The sequence below is a fragment of the Sturnus vulgaris genome, chromosome 6 (genome assembly GCF_052056855.1).
Source record: "Sturnus vulgaris isolate bStuVul1 chromosome 6, bStuVul1.hap1, whole genome shotgun sequence".
Lineage (NCBI taxonomy): Eukaryota > Metazoa > Chordata > Aves > Passeriformes > Sturnidae > Sturnus > Sturnus vulgaris.
In genome coordinates, this window is record NC_142248.1 from 23,088,743 (window position 1) to 23,109,018 (window position 20,276).

The 20,276-nt window shown below is 35.5% G+C and overlaps 1 protein-coding gene across 2 annotated transcripts in view; it reads right to left on the reverse strand.

Moving 5' to 3' along the window:
* Positions 1 to 20,276, reverse strand: part of SNX6 (sorting nexin 6) — a 28,873-nt gene that overhangs the window by 7,519 nt on the left and 1,078 nt on the right. For both annotated transcript variants that reach the window (XM_014890998.2, XM_088167280.1), the window contains exons 3-13: positions 15,458 to 15,562; positions 13,628 to 13,738; positions 11,955 to 12,076; positions 9,877 to 10,000; positions 8,548 to 8,643; positions 7,559 to 7,664; positions 5,092 to 5,167; positions 3,788 to 3,827; positions 2,596 to 2,682; positions 1,538 to 1,697; positions 426 to 511 (exon numbers count right to left, since the gene is read on the reverse strand). In XM_014890998.2, coding sequence (XP_014746484.1) covers positions 426 to 511; positions 1,538 to 1,697; positions 2,596 to 2,682; positions 3,788 to 3,827; positions 5,092 to 5,167; positions 7,559 to 7,664; positions 8,548 to 8,643; positions 9,877 to 10,000; positions 11,955 to 12,076; positions 13,628 to 13,738; positions 15,458 to 15,562 — 1,113 coding nt within the window. The remainder of the gene's footprint in view (positions 1 to 425; positions 512 to 1,537; positions 1,698 to 2,595; positions 2,683 to 3,787; positions 3,828 to 5,091; positions 5,168 to 7,558; positions 7,665 to 8,547; positions 8,644 to 9,876; positions 10,001 to 11,954; positions 12,077 to 13,627; positions 13,739 to 15,457; positions 15,563 to 20,276) is intronic.

The window sequence follows — 20,276 nt, forward strand, 5'->3', positions numbered from 1 at the left end:
ACCAGACAGGCCAGTGTGATCTCATGCTTAATATCCTATACATCAAGTCCCAAAATCTGGCTAACAGAAGAAACCACTTCCTATCTCATAGTGAAATGGTGAGATGAAGTTTTAAAAACAGGTAAGTTTTCCAATTCTGCAACTGTAAATATCAAACAGAGAATTTAACATAAAACTGAAGGCAAAATTGTCTTCTGGGATATGAGTTTTCCAAAGGCGCCTCAAGCAATCTCAAAGAGACACTTCACCTATACTTCATTTTGTCTGTTAATAAAGAAAGTTCATCTTTCTGGACAATGCTTAGTTTAAAATTCACCTTCCTGAATGTGAAGTGTGTATCATACAACAACTGTAGCCATTGTGGTTAATCAAGCATATAATATTCAAAATCATTTGAAATAGAGGCCAAAAAGGATCACAGTTACCTTAGCATGCTTTAATTCCAGTTCTGCTAGTTCCACCAGATTTTTTCTGAATGCTGCAACTCTTCTTGTCTTAAAGTCTATCAGTTCTACAGAAAACAAAAATGGACTCGTTAGCAGTATCCCTGCTAGCACCTGAGCTATTAACAGACATTCCTTCAGGATGGAAGAGGTAAAGGGTGAGAGAAGGAAAAAAGAAAAACCTCACATTTAATCTTAGCACAGTCTGAGCTCAAAAATACTGCCACTCAGTTGGAAGAAAGCAAACCATCACTGCAGCTCCTCACCTCTAGGTAACCTTTTGTGGACACAAAGCTCTTCTGAAAAAGACTGCCAAGTGGATGCTTTTAACATTTATTTCTCTCATTCCACCTGCACTGTTCTTTCAAGGCTGATACTTGAAAGTCTTCAGGGAATATAGTAAACTAAAACTAGGATGAACAACAGTATGCCTTCTGCATATACTTTTGTGGCTAACAGGATCACTCATTCTCAGTTGTCTCATTTATAGGAATCATTAACCAGATTTACAGGCTCAAACAACTCTTCAGTGATAAAAACAGGAGAGCACACTGTTTAAACCTTGAACAGCTCTGCCACAAATGATGAGTCAGATACCTACTAAGTCACTGAAGTATTAACCTAAAAAGGACAGTAAGTTTCCAGAAGAAAAGTAACATGTAAATAAGGTTCCTTTTCTCTATTAACTCTGTAAACCTGAAATCTCATTTCATTATTTCTCCCTTCTCTTATCTAGTATCTTAACTGTGACAGACTGGTGCCTTCACAGAAGAAAGCATAAAACCAAAAAGTGAATTTTAACAACACTAAAATATTTGTTTGCTAACAGTTATCATTTCGTATCTTAGCTTACGTATATGAAAAAAAAAAGCCTAACAAGTAATGTACACCTGGACTTTGCTCTACCTATCAGAGATAGGAAAAGAAAAAAAAACATTTGAACTTTCTAAAATAAATAAATAATAATTAAAATATTCCTGCTTAGGAAACAGTACAAAAATCTATTCTCATCAATTACATTAATTCTCATTAATAACATACTAAAATATGTTAATTTTCAAGAAGTAACATAGGATCAAGGACCAACCAAATACCTTGTTTTGCTGATTCAGAAATTTTCTCAAATTTCTGGCAGCATATTTGCTGAGTAGTTTCAGCTTGCAGCACATCTTTATTTTTTGCTCTTGCTTTATCCAATGCTTTATTAGCATTTTCATAATCCACTAGTGACCTAGATCTTCTATATAGGAGATCCTGTTAAAAAAACAAAGGTTGTATGGAGTTTATAAGACTTTACCCAAAGATTTCATTGTATTCCAAGTAATTGAAAAAAATCAAATTAATTTTAGCCCTTCTTGCTGTATTTCAGTTCTTACTAAAGTATTTGCATTCACTTTACTTCATCCTGTAAGTCACAGGAATGTCCATACTAGATCAGATCCACAACATAAGATTGTTTGGTCTCCGTCTTGTCTGACAGAGGCTAGCAACAGATGGCTTAGATCAAACTCCAAAAAGGCAAACCATGGGAAATTTCACAGCTTCTTAGATTAGAAACAAACTACATTTAGATTATATATTTGAAATACACACAAAGCCCAAGAAAAATAGTAACATTTTTTGTGCAACAGTTTGTGATCTTCTAACTACAGACATTTTCTGTCAAATGCTTGCTCATTCTGTGATGTTATTTAATCATCTCATACCAAACAACAGTAAGAATGAAATTTTCTGTAAGCACAAAATATCAAATTTAGTCCATGTGTTTTTGTATCAGCACTAGCAGATTATATGGAATACCCTATTTTAGTATTTTAAAAAAGCAGAATTGCTTGCAATTACAAGCACAAACACACTGCAAACGCACAGTTTCTTCCTTTTCCACAAACGACTTCTTCCACTGTTTCTCTGCATGATTTGGCCTTAAGTGGCTCACTCATTTCCACACAATCAGTCCCACATCAGCAGCTGCCTTGTTACTCCTTATATTCAACAGGAATAGGTTTTACAGCTAAGGGAAAAACTGCAGGCCAGAAGTGGCAGCATTTTAATCTATCTATATTGTGAGCTGATGATCCCGTATCACTCTCTCTTTTTTTTTTTTTCTGTTAAAAAAAACACAACTTCACTGAACAAAAATCCATAAATTCACCTTAGCAGCTTGAGATTCCCTAAGGTAATATTTCAGAAGATCAGAAAGTTTAAGATCTTCATCAGCAGATACTCGAGCCTCTATTTTCTGGAAAAACAAAACAAAACAAAACACCACCAAACAAAAAAACAGTAAGCAAAAGGATCAACTTAAAAATACCCAGACTTTGGGTATTCATTTTTATGATACAAATTCAGTGTAAAATATACAGTACACAACAGATGGTCTTTTTCAAAAACTGAGATCGGGCATTAATGACAGGATATTTAAAGATGCAAAATGAGAAGCAGTATTAGGATTTTGTATTAAAATACAAGGAATAAGCTAGTCTGCAAGCAGTAATTGACAACTGGCTTTCTATATGAAAAACTGCTTTTTTCCCAATAGCAATTATATTTATCATCTGCTAGAAAAAAAACAGAGAAACAAATTTATATTAAGAGTTGCACAAACAGTTTTATGTTGTTGAAATCAAAGGAAAACAAAATTTTAAGGCACCTTTACAGACTAATTGTGTAACTGTATGTGCTAAATGGTCTAAAAACCAATAAACTAATTTGCTTGCATTTGAAACAGAGTAGAAATAGAGTCTGAAAGTGCATTTTTTAAACTCTAATTTAAAAAAAAATAATTTCTGAAATGCAACATTTTGAGTCAAAGCAAGTAATTGTGTTAATTATCTTTGAAGTATATGTTTATGTAGATATAATTAACAGATTAGGAAATGCACACATTTTTATTTTGGAAGTTTTCTTGATACGTGGCATACATCCTCTCTGTACCAAACCAAACAAGTAAGGCAAAAGAGAAGGTATTTGAAAAATTGGTTACAGGCATAAGCAACACTACTTTTGAGTCACATAATTGCAGAAACAGATCTTGGCTCCAGAAAAAAAGCAGCATGACCACCATTTTCTTGGATTAAGTATTCAATTTCTTCATTTCTTTTATCCATAAAACGTTCTGTGATTCCTTCCATGTGGAAGATGTCTATGCATTTTAGAGGAACAGCAGCTTTACAAGGATATTACAGCAGACTGCCTAGAAAGTTCATTTTACAAAACACGTGACTGAAATCTTACACTTTCTCATTCCATACTACACATTGCTTAAACACTCCATCTAGAAGCACCCATATTAATCCACGTATTATTGCCTTGTTGACACATGTTGTCCGTTTCATAGTACATACCCTTGTTTTGTCAAATAACTCTGACACCTTCAGAAAAAACCTGTGCAAACGAAACAGCTCACATTACAACATTGTTTCAAACAATGAACTCACACTATAGCCCTGTGTCTGGCAATAAAGACTGCAAAGGCATTGCTTACAATTGTGATTCACAAAACTCAGAGAACTTACTAGGTTCAAACTTTGAACGCGTGGGAAATGTGCAATATAAGAAAGGCAAAGGACAAACAAAGCATAACAGATGGATATTTTAAAGTAAACAATAATTGCTCAGCTCCTCAAGGATGCTTTATGCTTTTGTGAATTAAACCCCACATACCAGCACCCTGGTCAATGGTCTTGCACTATTATCAAGTGTCCTTTACACAAATTTGAATGTACTTTTCTTCACACAGTAAACACAATGTATGTACTACTTGGAATTCAGGGATGCTGAGCAAAAGTGTGGCAATATCTCCACTGCAGGAGACTATACAAGGCTTCAGTCTTACAGCAGACTGAATTACAGTCAAATTATACTATTTTGACAGAAGACAGATATGATTTCTGACACATTCTAACGGACTACAACAAATATCAATACTATCATCAAACATCTGGTATAGAAGTTCTCACCACATTTGGAAGTATATAATTGCAATTCAGGTAAATTAAAAAGTTAACTTTCATATTCATGTCCTATCTGTCATCACACTGACACCAGTATCACACTAACTGTGTGTGTATGTTGACAAGCACTGACACCTTTAAGCTAGTTAACTAAGTTTTATTTTCCAATACACCAGACTTCATCTTCAAGCAAATCACTGAAAGTTTAAAGGACAAACACTTGTACATAGAGACATTATTAAGTTTTGGGGATCTTTGTAGATTCCTTTGTTTTCCTAAGGGCAGTAAACCTGCCAGAACAGCAGAACTATTTTTCAAGATGTTGGTACACTCATAAAAATCCATATACTCAGACTGAGACTTGTGCTTGCTGCATATGTCAAAATATTTGTAACATTTTTTTTTTTAATGGTGATAGAATTGTGGTTTTTTCCTTATTTGACAAGGACTTTTCCATCTCAACTGTGCAATTTTCTACAGACTGTAGAAATTAGTATTTTTTACAGACGACCATTAAAACAAAGGTGTTAAATGCAGCCTGCTAAAGAAATTAAATGCTAAAAAAGAAAATTTCTTAATGTGATACAGCTGTAATAAATTCTGGTTTTCTTCTAACAAGAACTACCAATCTCAGCAGGTCACCATTAAGACTGCTACACAGCAAATTACCCCATAGGTTATAAACAATATCTTACTTGCAGATATCTGTGGAGTCCTGCGTTCCTAATGCATATAATGAAGAACCAATTCTATTGTAGTCATCCGCCACATCTAGAAAAACAAACAAGCACTTGTTTTACCACCTCATTCCTCATCTTTCTGAAAATTTTGAAATTCCTTTCTTCAAAAATAGTATTTTTCTAAAAGAACATGCTTTAACACAAAAGTAGAAATAAAATAATGATCACATCACTTAATAAGAAGGATAACTTCACACAAAAACAGTGCTTTCACCAAACTGCACAGTCTATCATTAGGAGTATTTTATGCAATTAGAACCTGCTAGGTGAATTTATTGTGCAATTTTTTTAGGTTTTATTTTGGTGGAAGATGTACAAACTTAATGGTTGAAGTCTGAATTTAAATTTATTTTAAAACTATTTGGAAAAAATAAAATCCGAGTTTAACAGTAACAAAATGTCTGTGCTTGAGAGCAGTTCATTGACAACAAACCCCAAACTACCAAAAATACAGCACTATATATACAACACATTTTCTAGCACATCTCTGTTTTTAGGAAACTTTACCTCTTCAACAAGCAGTCACTGGTTAAAGTAGCATTAGTGTTAAGTCACTTTAAACAATGAAATTAGAAGCAGTATTTGTGAGAAGGCTGCATAATTTGACCAGCGAGATATTGCTATATAATCAACATAAAAAATACATCTTTGCACACAGAGCTTTTTCAAAAAGCTCTAAGTATTAACTCAACGGATGATGAAAACAATGACCAGGAAAATACATTTGCTTGTTATTTCTGTAGCTTATATGCCTTTAAGCAGTATTATTTTTTCTTAATAACACAACCTTAACAGATTGAGTGGGTTAACTTCCATGTAATTCATTACTCCATACATCATCAATGCTGTTGGTTACAGTGACGAATGGTATTATGAAACAATTAATCTCCCCTTCTATTCCTCCCATGTAAACATTAAAATGGATTTTCTGCTGGAAATAGCAAGTTGGTGTCTTTCAAGCCCTGCAGCTCTCTGTTGATCATGTTATCCATAAACTACAGATTGCCCATTTCCAAAACAGGTTTCCCCAGTCATTGCTCTACTCTTCTAGCCAGAATTTCAAAAGGTGCCATTTGTCCCAATTCACAGTTTGGCAGAAGTTGTCAATAAACATTGTGATTTGAGCCTGGAAACCAGTGAAGCTTTGTCATGAGTTTGATCAATCCTTTCCCATCAGATCCTCTACAACCTCATTTCAAAGGATTTTCCCGGTTCTACAACCAATGTAAAAGCCTTTCTCACTCTGTAAATAAATCTTGGCACTTCATTACCATGAATGAAGTCCAGTTCTCATTTTAAGAAAGCAACCAACACCACCAGAAACCACTTCAGGTGGGAACTGAATGCAGACACAGGGTCCCTTAGCTCATTGAGCCGTAACTGACTCTTTCCATCTCCTAGCATAGATATATAAAACTACAAAAGACTCAGCGTTCATACAACAGCAAGAGAAGCATCTGAAGAACTCAGAAAATTATTGGTTTGACATCTCATCCAATACCCATTTTAGAGCTCTGATCAAGAGATTCATAACAGGTTTGTGACCTGGTTCTGTATGAACTACATTACTGTAGGCAGCAAAGAAAGTATCTGTAAATCAGACCCAAACTTCAAAGAAGTAGACAGAATCTGGAAGATCAATTTTTATTTATCTAGGCAGAAAAACTTATAATCAAGGACAACACAGGTCAATTTCTTCTGAGCTCCTCAAAACACAGTAATCCTAAATCAAACACAATAGTCCTAACCCAAAGATTTTTCCTTTTTTCAAATAAATGAACTGCACTTGAGAAGACCATCTAAAGCTTTCAGAAATCACATTAGCTAGCACTCAGCTTACGAAGACCTATCAATAGGCAAGTTGTAAATCTTGTTTCAGTAAGAAAAGGGGTCCTGCAAACCAGGCTACTGAATGTACACATTCCAGTCTCCACTCTTAAATGGCTAAAAATGGAAACCTAGTCTAGAACTAATGGCCCAAACAGGAGTTTGCTACAAGAGAAGGTAACTTTTTAGCAAGGTTATGCAATGCCCAGTTTGCCAAGAGATTGCACTCAGTGGAATCAACCACATCCAGTCAAGAACAACTGTACTAGGAGTAAAATCACATGTACTGCCATATTACCCACCTTTACACCTAAATTACTAAGTCAGACTTAAAAAAAAAATATTAATACTTGAAGTGCATTTCTTTTCAAGCAGACAGCATGATGAATCAATGTATCCTCAGTGTTGCACCAGTCTACTACAGCAAAGCCCAAACTTATACAGTCAGACTGAACTTCTTTAGACGCTGAAGACTACACTTGGAGAAATGAATTCATTTTCCACATGCAAAAAGAAAACTAAAAATTACTTCTTCTCACTAACAACTTCTGTACACTTTAACCAGTACTATTTTCACCCTGGATAAACAACTCACTTTTATGTGATCTAGTCATTTTATCAGATTTGGCAGAGGCATCTTTGACTCGGTTGTGATATTCTACCAGGAATGTTCTCTCATGTTCAAAGAAGTCATCCACATCCTACAAAAAAAGGAACAATTTAAAAAACTGGATTTCACCCACTCTCTACAGAGCAATTGCAGAGTAAATTTGCACATTTCATTGTTGCTGTGACAGGAAATGCATCTGTTTTTATTGTCTAAAACATCATTTATATGAACTGATTTCTTCTCCATTTATATCTTGATCTTAAGTTCTATTAAGAATTTAGTAAGAATTAAGAATTTGCAACAAGCATCCTAAAGGTCTATATAACTAAACATGAAGGAATAGCAAAGGGTCAGCAAGGGTGACAGAAAAATAGAATACATGTAATCTACACAGAAAAAGGGGAGAGGGATGAAAGTCACTCAGTAGCACAGAGGCTGTGGTCTCAGACAAAATGATTTGAACTCCTAGCTCAGAACACTCATCTTAATGACAGATTTCTTTCAATGTGGTAACCATAGGTAAATGTTAATACTGTCTGTATTATAGTTTGAGATAATTGGTTTATACTTATTTTTTAAAACCTCTAAAATAACACAGATGCTCAACACCATGGAACAGCCTACAACATAGGCTTTGAACAATGTTCATATGAAACAGGTAGTTATGTGGACTTTATATTCCCTAAGTCATAATTAATCCATGGTTTTATCCACTTTCCAGCAGTTTAAAAAAACAAGACTTTAAACCTAAAAACTTTGGTAAAAATTGCTACCAAATGGAAGGTTACTACTAGAAAAAAAAGAGATTAAAAATAATCCTCTACAGAATTTCTGCTTGCTATAAAAGCAATCTTGTAGCTTTTGAAAAATTAAAAATTAAATTGAATTTTCATTACTTTTATTTTATCAACTACATTCTTATACCTACTGGGAAAAATCATATTAAAAATCTTGCTAAGTTAAGCAGTAATCACCTTTACTCCTGAAACAATGACACCATCTGCTGATTTAACCATATTTTTGAAGAAGTCTTCAAGTTTCTCTTTCTTATTTTTCCCACGAACACTCAACTGAAAAACAAATTAATTTATCAAGTTAATTCATTTTCTGAAGGCAATACAAGCTTTAAAAAAAATTTAATAGAACTACATACCCCTAGCTGCAACACCTAAAACAGTTTTCCTGTTCTCTGTTTATTCTTATACTCTGCACTAATGGGGACAGGGCACCTTGCATCCAGAATGAAGACTACCTCATTTACTGGATCATTTATCACCTAAAATACCATTCTAGGGAAAAGAAAAAATAAAAAAAAAAACATTCAAGCACCTGCAGATAGTACCAAATGTAGAGAATGTACATCTCAGTTATCAATAACACTTTATTTATCATGCACAGTATAGCTGAACTGTTGTAACAATAGTTGAATTAATATAACCATGTTTCACTGGTGAATGGCAGATCTCTGACTTCCAGAGGATAATGCTGGTTTAAGCCTCCTCACACTCTTCCTGTCCATCTCACTTCACTCAGTTTAGGCAAACTGAGTGCCTGAACCTGTAAGCATTTCTACATCAAGCAACAGAGGAACCAGTGTAACATATTTTGAATTAAGTATGTATGCAGTTGAGCCAGTCTTTTTAATAATTTCTTCCACTCAATGTTGATTCCTGCAATTTTAAAAAATAACTGGAACTGTATGCAGAATAGAAGCAATCACTGTCTCCAACACCAAAGAGTTAGGAATCCAAAAGTACTCTCCATAATCTCAATTCAGTATGTTACATGTGGATAGCCACACTAGTCCAATACTCATAAAAAATTAACCATATTTTCACTCATCATTAAATGAAAGGTTTTACATATCAGAACATGTCATGAGAAATTCTCTCTAGTTTTGTTAGCAACAGAATTTATATCACAGTTCCAAATCCTAAAAATTAGTGTTCCATTTTGTTGCATCATTCTTCTCCACAAGAAAAAAAAACAAAATTCAAAGAGTGGAAAAGTATACTGTCAAGTGAAATGAAATCACCACCAAAAGCTTGTCTTTTTAATCCAAAATACACTGGCATTCCAGCAATATTTTTGATTCAGAGGTTAGAGCACAGAGTGCATTTGGTTCCCCAGGTGGCAGAAAATGAACTACTAAAGACTAAATGAATTCTAACTTTTACAATACAAATATGTCTGGCATGAAGGAATTGATGTAATTTGCTTCAGGAGGTAATCCCCTCTTAATCAATTTTCCATCCTACCATAAAAGTACATCTTGATTTCTCTCACCAGTTTTCAATACTTACATCCTGATTATATTCCAAGAATACATGGAAATTTAAGTCCTTTCTCAAAATAGGATGTGCTGCCACACGACACAAAAACACTTCATGCATTGCAACTGTCTTCTTGAATATTGCCAAATATTCACTAAAAAGAAGAAATAAGACAGACATAAGAATTTCATATGAAGCAATTAAGTTTGAGATAAACCTAGTGAGCAGCTTTAAGAGATCCTCAGTAAGGGTACAAAATTACAAGCTGATATAATGGAGTTTATCACTCCAATGTTTGATATAGACATAAATAAATAGTGCAATGTTAATACTAGGGAGAAATTTGAAGCCCAAACACATTACAGAGAGACTTTTAATGAAGAGTCAACAAATAAATAATTTTTATGGTTAGCTAACACACACTGGTTTGCTGAAAGTGTAACCTCATTTCATTGTCCTTTCCCCAGCACCCCAAAAATCAAGAAACTGAAGTACAGACTACAGTCCCTTGGCACTGTGTATTGATGTGCAAATTCCTTCCCCCCATCTCCATCCCCTTGCCCATTTGCACCCTCCTTACTTATTTATATGTTCATGTAGTTTTGTTAGCTGCTTAGACAGTCTTTTATTTAATGTTAAAGCATCTAGCCTTTTTTAGCCAAAGCTTACACTGATGTCTTGCTTCATAGTGGTTCTAATAGTGAATTTAAGAGCTGCATTTGGTAGGTACAAGAAAATATCACATTTAACCATAACAATCACATAGTTGCCCAGTTCAGCCAGCTCAACTTCAAAGCAATTACTTGCAATTTAATTCAGAGGGAAGGCACTCTTATCAATACAAGTTTGCTAGAATTCATTGTGCTTTGCAAATTCAATGAGTAAGATGCAATTCATCTAAAAATGAGGAAAGGGCTCTTTTTCCCATTCTGAGGTCAAACAGTGAAATTATAATCAGTGCTTTTCCTTCCACTATGTGCAAGGAGGTTAAGATTTACATACCAGCAAACCAGCAGGGCCAGTGTTGGGAGATGTTTGATCTCAGTGAGAGTAGTAGTCATTCAGTGAAGACAAAAAAGGAGGATGCAGAGGATGGAGGTGGCAGTAGAAGAAACCCAAAGTTTTCTGTGTTATCCAACCCCTAACCAGACCACAAGAGAATCATGATCAGGGCCGCTGGAAAACCAGATTCTTTAAAATCTATAGTGTTCTGCTAATTTCCAGTTTTCTGCATATGAAGTGTATATCTACTCTGCTATAAATTAGGTTGTACATATCACTAATACAGAGCTTTTTAAGACATTTGCTCACAGCAGCTGAAGTTCGGAGAGAAAGCAGCAGTTCTAAGAGTTCTATGTACTTTTCTTGCCAATTCAGAGCTCTTGATAGAAGCAGTCTAGAAGCAGCGTAAATATACACTTGAAAACTGAAACCAATGACAGGAAAAAGATCAAAGAAGTGAGTGCATGATAAAGAAAATGGATGAAGCAAGGAGAAACTTCACTGTGTAAACTCAATATGGAACAAGAAGCTTCAGAGCAGTTGTTTCTATATAAATTCAATTCATAGTAAGGGAAAATAGTATTTTCAGGAAGTATATTCTCCTTGTACAAAAATTTTTTTAAAAAGTGTCAAAAAAGGAATTTTCTAGTAATCTTTGTATTTCTTGGGGAACAGAAGGTTGGCATCTACGTGTACAGTACCAACCACATGCACAACTCCCTACTCCCAACTACTGTGTGTATAACCTTAGTCTAATTATACTTATAAAATGTGGAACACCAGAACTAAAAAAGATAGAGGTTATCGCCTCCCTTTGCAGATATTCTGTAAAAAACAGGATCTAAGTACTTTTTTTTCTTTCTTATAAAAGGATGCTCAAGAACAAGCTGATTTATTTCCTGTTTCAGAAGATTTTCCATGAAATTATTTCTACAAGTTTCCTAATGGCACTGATCATGATCACTAAGATTAACCTTGGTTATATAGCAAGTCTGTGTTTCACAGAGAACCATTACAGTGAAATCAGAAACAGGGGACAGGAAACAGCATTAAAAGTTTTGGAAAATAAATAAATTAATAATAAAGTAGTAATCAAGTCTACATACGCTTCCAGTTCTTGTTTCATCTTGGTGAATTCTTCTTTAGTCATTGATCCTTCCCCTTCTCCAAGTTTCTGCAGTTTCTCCCTGGAGGCATCAAAGTCAGGCCTGGGTGGTGCTGGTGGAATCTGGAATTGAATCCAATTTTTTTTTAAGTTCTCATTTTCTCAGTAAAACAACACCCATTCACAGTACAGGAAATGTAGACTGCCTGCAGCTTTTTAATACATGTTTCTCTCTTTCATCATTCATTACAGCATTTCTGGATAAAGTCTCTCATTCATGAGTTATATGTGCTGCATTACTATACCATTTTCAGTCAAGTGTCCTTGAAGATTACTAGAGTATTAACTAATGGCTTCAGTTTAATTACAACAGAAACCAAATAATACTTCATTTCCCATGACAATGACTTAAAACTTGAAATAATTATTTTACAATTAGTTTTGGTTTAGCTTATTTGGTAAGGATTATTTCTTGTTTAAAGAAAAAAGAAAGAATTCCACAATTGTTTTCACACCATCCATTTCTAAGTCCCCAAAACTTTAAACATAGAAAACCATTCCCTATTGTTTGCAGGCACTAGCTCTTTCTTGCAGCACTGTTGACATTAAAGACATATGTGTTGAAATAACAAAGCCCCCAGTCAACAAGGCTGTAGGTTAATTTTATAATACAGTATATTAACACTGAAAGAGAAAACCCCAGAGTTACCTGAACTGGTGCCAGGAAAGGAACACAGAACTAACTATGTTTAAATTTTAGTTTACTGATATTGGCCCATTTCATTAACACATTACAAAAAAAAGAAAAATCCAGTACATTGTCAGTCAACTATGTGAAACTAGTTATTACTATACTGAAGGTCTAGTCACTTCAAATAGCTTTTCTGACTAAGAAAAGACTAGCTCAAGAATAGTAAGACCATCACAGATTAGACCATCACAGATTATACTCATTATAATGTACCCACTAATCAATTAGACATATCTCTTTACCCTCTGAATCAGCAAACACCCCCCAAACATAAAACAAATACCTAACTTTCATACCAAGATGACAAATATTCGTTTGCAATTAACGTATGAAAAGCAGCACCATTTTTAAAATGCAGTATCATACAGTGCCTGTTTTGAGACCTCTGTTCCTAGAAGGCCTGAAATTAACTTCAAACTGTAAGTTATTATACATTGAGATTCCCTGTAGTTCTACATGGTATTTAAATTGTTTTTTCCTTCCTCTTATTTATGGAAAAATAATTCTGATCTTTATAATGAGAACTCAAAAAGTCTCTGCCATTCCAGCTAAAACAAAGGCAACATCAAACTTGTAACTAAGTTAAACATTAGCTTGCAGAAACAATACCACCAAGTTATACAGCTCAACTCTCTCCCACAATTTTAACACAGTGGCATAAAAATACACTTGGAGACAAACTAAACGACTCATTTCTTAGCAGTAAAGCGCAAGAAAGTATGACAGCTACTGTAGCTTTCTTCCAAGCTTGCTTCAACCATTAATTTTGTATAATTGCATAAAATTAAGTATTAGAGAAGCTGATCTGATTTTATATGGAATGAACACCTGCTGTTTCCACTGCATTTAAAAGCAGTCTCAAGCACTTTTGATCCAGCCCACAGAAAATGACACATATAAACCAAAAGAATACCAGTACTTACAATATAGCCAGCATAGTCCTCATTCTCAACAAAAGAATCATGAAGCCAAATAAACTCCTCATGTTGCCGGACAACAGAAAATTCGTTTTGTTTGAAATTTGGTAAGGAACTCTAGAAGGGTAAAAGGAGGTAGAATTATGGGGGGAAAGGTGGTAGGGAGGAAGAAAAGCACAGAAGACCACAAGGTTTTTCATTACTACATAAGTAAAAACCTTGAGGGAACAACAAAAATGTCCCCAGAAGTTCATACTACAGTAATTACCCTCATCTTAATTAGTGCAGCAATCAATTGACATGGGTTGTCATAAGAGGTTGTGGAGTGTCTGCTCTCATAGACAATTTAATCCTGGAGTTCTGCTTAGTATCTTTATGGATGATCTGGATGAGGGGACCAAGTGCCCCTTAGTCAGTTTGTAGATGACACCAAGCTGGGTGGAGATATTGATCTGCCGAAGGGCAGGAAGGATCTGCAGAGGGATCTGGACCAGCTGGATCCATGGGCTAAGGCCAATTATAGGAAGTTCAACAAGGTGAGGAGCTGGGTCTGCACTTGGCTCACAACCCCAGGCAGTGCTACCAGCTGGGGGCAGAGCAGCTGGAAAGCTGCCCAGTGGAAAAGAACCTGGTCAACAGTAGCTGGACATGATCCAGCGTGTGCCCAGGTGGCCAAGAAGGCCAACGGCATCCTGACTTGTATCAGAAATAATGTGGCCACCAGGACCAAGGAAGTGACTGTTCCTCTGCACTGGACACTGGTGGGGCCACACCTCAAGTCCTCTGTTCAGTTCTGGGTCCCTCGTGACAGGAAAGACACTGAGGTGCTGGAGCCTGTCCAGAGAAGGGCAACAGCACTGGTGACGGCTCTGGAGCACAAATCTCATGAAGAGTGGCTGAGGGAGCTGAGGTGTTTAGTCTGGAGAAAAATCAGGGGTTGACCTTATCACTCTTATAAGTATCTGATATGAGACCATAGCCAGGTGGGGGTTGCTCTCCTCTCTCAAGTAACAGAATAAGAGGAAATGGCCTCAAGTTGCATCAGTGAAGGTTTAGATTGGGTATTTAAAATATTTCTTCACCAAAAGGGTTGTCAAGTTTTCAAAGGGGCTGCCCAGGGAAATGGTTGAGCAACCGTCCCTGAAGGTATTTAAAACACACGTAGATGTGGCACTTAGGGACATGTTTAATGGTGGACTCAGCAGTGCTGGATTAATGGTTGGACTCAATCTTAGAGACCTTTTCCAACCTAAGTGATTCTATGATTCTATAATCGAAACACAAATGGACAAATCCTGAGCAATGTGTTCTCGTGCACTCTAACTTAATGAGAATGAGGGAGGAGATAGGATTAATGATGTTCAGATATTTTATTCAACTTCAATTATTCTGTCTCTCTGCAATCAATATACATTCAAATCTAAAAAAAAGCCATAAACAACAGTAATTTAAAATTATCCCTGAGTGTAATACAATTACAAAATATGTTTTTAGAATCTGAAACTATAATAAGATCAAATCGAATTTTAAAAACTATACTGAAGTATATTCATGTATATTACAGATTCTACCTGCAAATAGGCTAATTAATAGGCATGGGAATGGCGTGACAATACATCAATACAAAAAAATGAACATAACTTTCTTCTAAACAGTTTTTTAACTCTTAGTCATTTTTCTTATGCACTGTAGCTATACAGCCTCATAAACACGAGAGAGTTCTACTTTCACATTTCCTCTGGATTGTGTTACATTGTTTGTTTCAACAAACAGTTTAAGCAAACTCTCTTTGGTATATAATTAAGAACTGTTGCTTGTATAAACCCAGGTTTTTACCTTTGTATGGACTGTGAATTTCACTTTATCCCTCTCACTGAGTGCATCTGAGATATCCACTTGCAGAGCAGCATCAGTCTGGAGATCTACATTTATTGCTCTAAGCTAAAGAAAGAAAAATACATGTAGCTTAAAATTTAAAAAAAAGAGGGTAAACTATATTTCCATTATTCTTCCTTTGAAATGAATCCTGATCCTGCAATACTGAACACAGATCACAAAACTCCCCAACATTAAAAGATTATTTCCAGCAGAAAAAGAAATTCCAGTAGTACTCCTTACGAACTACCATACAAATAATAATCTCCTTTACAGTACTCCGTGTTAGTGCACTATTTTCATTTCTGTAGATTGTTAATTTGCTAGTAATTGAGATGCTCAAGACAAAGTACATTTACAGATACCAACAAGTTTGGTAGGTTTTTCTCTTCATTTTCCCCATTCTTCTAAACTGACAAGCTGTTCTAAGTAAATATACTTGCAAAGGTAATTATAAAGATATTAGCAGTTAGAAAGGTACTTTTAAGAAGAAAAGCAGTTCTATATTTCAGAAAAGCAAGGGCAGTTATAGACCCGATTTACTCACACTGTCTTACTCTATTCTTCTGTTCAACATACCTCATCCTATAATGAAAAAGCTTAAAAAGAATATCCTGAAGTTCACGGAGCTAAGTCTTCTTGGAAATATTTTTCTGAAAAACCCCAAAGCAAAACTCAAACCCAAGACTTTGATGTCTTAAAAATGAGCGTGAGAAATTGCAAAAGTGCGAGGAATACATATATTTTTTTCTACAAGACACGAAACCTGAACTCTTTCACAAAATAATTCCAGTCACATTGGAAAAAAAAGACAATGATCAAATATAGCAAAACTGAAATATTATCTGAGCACCACAATATTTGGCAGTAACTGGACCAAAGGCTTCAATACTTGGTGCAACCTCATCTAGAGCCCAACTGGAATTTCAAGTCCCCTCACCCTTGCACCCTTGTTGTTCTAGAGGAATTTGTCCCATGACAATTTCATCATCATGACCAACAGACATTTGGAATGTTTTTACAAACACTAATGCTAACCCTGAAATCTTTTCCAATCATGTTGTCAAAAAATATTTCAACATCATGCTCACAAAGCATACTTTTTACTGAGACACGGTGCTTTCTCTGACGCTGTGTTTTTTCTACAAATATCCCATTCTACAGTATAAAAAATACCATAAAGAGATTTGGACTTTTTCTCCATAAATATTTTTCAGGATTGCATATTTAAGTCAACACATAAGTACAAAAACGCTTTAAGTATCATAACACATAGTACAGAGGTTGCACATGAGCATATCTTGAAGGTAATGCTCTGAGGCACTAGAAAAGCTCTAGGAAAGAAGCATCAACTGCCTCGTTGATGGGAGTTTTCCATAACTTACCTTTATCTTAAATCAGAGTGGTCAGATCCCACTCTAGTCTTGCTGTGCAAGACTAGATGCACAGACAACACTTGCCTGTGTAGCAGCAACCAGACTCATGGATCTATCTTGGAATTAGCATATAAAAGTAAACCAGAATCATGCAGTCTAGCATATTCTGCTAAGGCCAGCAAAATGTAACTGTTCAACAGCCCTTACACAAGGAGTAATAGCTTTTCCTTACAGTGAAGTTGGAAATCATTAAAATGACTGCACAGTAACATATTCACAGACGTGATTCAGACATTGCCTTTTGTTTTGTTTTCCCAAGATTTAGAGGGTCACTGCCTCACACAAAGGCGTATTATCATGCAACGGTTCCTTGCAGATCACTTCTCAGAGGCAGAATCTCCTAGCTCCTACTGAGTTTCCAATGTGCTTACCATCTAATTTAGGAAAGAAAAATATAATGACATACCAATGTCTCCCTTATGTCATGACACCGCATTTTTCAGCGTGTAAAAAGGTTTTTGTGGTTACAATGTCTGGGGTACTGTTTGTTTTTCTCCGGTCCCCCCAGAATACAGACTGAGTAATCTCAGCAAATAATCTGGATTATTTAAATGGTATTTTTGTAGTCTTTCATAGGTCGCAAATGTTTCTACCAAAATACTTTTGCACCTCCTTTTCGTTTTTGGTTTTTTTTCAAAGTGATACAATACAAAATTCTAGGATTCGGTATAACAGCTGACCAAGTTTGTCATTAGAGCATATCCAGTGCAGTGCAGCCTGATCATATGGACTATTCAGAACTTCTGATACAAAAGTCCTATCCGTGCTGAGAAAATTAAGAACTAAATATGACAACTTCACCTACGGCATACAACTGTAAAGGACTATTTGTTTGATTTATACTGAGTTAAATTTGTAACGGTTTTGAAGAGTTTAATCACATGTTAAATTATGCCATGTAGCCTGACTGCCAACAGGGAATGTTTTCATCTGCAATGGTAATGAAGCATTTATGAAAGGTGTCAAAGACAATCAGAAAGTTGAAGGACTTTAAATGTATTCATGTGACACAACGATTCACATTGCATTACTGGAAACTGAATTCACAAACATCATCATCACACCACAAACTTAAACAAACTCTGCATCACTACTTCCAAAATAAAACCACTACCAATGGATGGTTTTCCAGTCATAAAGAAAGTAGAAGATGAAAAAATAAAAGAAGTCTGATACAGATGAAAACTGAAATGAAAGTACCTTAAAGTGTGGAAAAAACAGATAGGATAGTCCCTTTTTATCTTGCCTCCCTCCAAGTCTAATACATACAACATCGCATAATAATTTTATGCTTACATATGTAATCTACATCTATGCTGAACAACTTGCAAAACAAAACCTGATTCAATTACTTTACAGTTTCCTATGCTACACCAAGAAAGTCCCTTTTCTATTCAAAGGGTCTAGAAAACACCAGAAACCAAAACCCAGGCCAAGAGATGTTACAGTACTAAAGGAGAACACAATGCAAGGAGAGAATTTAACATCTAAGCTCTTGCTTAAGGATCAATTATACTTTAAATGATAATGGAAGGAATCTGGTACAGACAAGGGAAACCACCAAGTGTTACATTCTTAGGTAATGTCATCTATTAACAGTAACTTCCCTGCTCTAAGCTCTTTCAAAATGTTAGAGTAAAAGGACCTTTTCTTCAGCTGGTTCTTTACAGGCAGATAAATAAATACACAGAGCAAGGGGACAAAGAATACCTTTACAACAAAAGCTTTCGAAGTGTTTTCACAGCATTAAGTTTCCAGCAGACCTGTTCTAAAGGATAGCTCATTTCCACTGAATGTTAGCCGAGTCAGCTAAAGATTATACAGATATAAAATACACAAGGCAGTACTAATGGAGCAATACCACACCACTTTTCAAAGCACGTATTGTTTATGTTAGAAAGAACACAAAAATCCCAACTGCACCAAAGTTACACCAAACAAACTCAATTCTATCCAATTTCCTAAGTGAAATTCAGAAAAGCAATTCCCACAAGTTCATTTTATGCAGACCATTTATAATAAGTTCCTTCTATAGACCACCCACTGCTACTTCCTCAAAGATGATTCTCAGTGCTCTGTTTTACAATTCTCCAGAAAAGGCTCCATATGGTGTAACACCATTGTTTGAGAATTACTCTTCTGTGTGGCATCAGCACAAATTCCAGCCCTCTTTCATCCCATCACGCCAAGGTTAAAGTTAACACAACTGTAGCCAACAAACAAGTTCCTGCAGCATTAGAAGCGCAGTTGTCACAGCAATATCTGAATTCAAGAGAGGTAAGAGTATTGATTTTCAAAACTAAAAGCTCAATTACTCCAACCAGAAGTTGCCATCCATGCTTTCAAATAAATGCCTGACCTACTCGCTATTTAATTGCGGAGAAAGGCAACAAATCAGAACTAGGGAATTACTTTATGAAAAGATGTCTACTACTTAGAAAAAAAAGCATTACGGTTTTCAATCCATTCATGAACAGACTGCCATATTGCTTTTGATTAATTTCCTGTATCACAAACAAAATGAAGCACTTAACAACCTGAGTTTTAACCCCAGGCACAGAAGAGAAAAAATTTATACAGATGAGAAAAAATTAAACCTCCACAGCAATCAGTGATTGAAAATAAGAAACTCTAAAAAAATTAGGGAAATGAGAAGGCCACCGTTCTAGTTTAATTCCCCAGTACTGGATGAAGATGTGGGAGAGAGGAAAAAAAACAAACCTGCATTTGGCCAACTGAGATTGTAAGTCTACAACAGCACAAACGTACAAACAAGACTGCTAAAAGATTTCTTAAGGTTTTCAAATTACCTTGTGAACTCTTAGCGACCTGTAGCCTTAGAGGGAAAACTAATAACCAGCCAAACAAACAAGTTTCACAGGAGGTCAGATCCGCAGTGCTATGTTCTACCTGCACCTTCAGATAAAGTCAACTTAACTGTGTGCATCAAAGACACTTCCTAAGTACCAGGGACAACCTATGTAAAATACCCATGTAAAAACGATTCCACAGTTAGTAAGCTCTTCAGTACTTGTTTTGAAGATACTCAAAGGACAACAACCTCCTCCCTCTTTCATCCGATATTCTTAGTAAAGTAGCTGTATACCTAAAGACAAAAGCTTTACGGTAGTCAGAATTGGCCTGATACAATATCAAAATGCCTTTTTTAATTTCTGGCCATCAACTGGAACATAAAATGCACTGTATCTAACATCTGATTGCTGAGTGCATGATAAAACATTATACCAACACAATGTTTCTCATATTTTTGTATTTTTAGTAATACACTGTATACAGTCACTTCAACAACCAACAGCCAAGGGAACCTAAGAGACCCTGAAGCT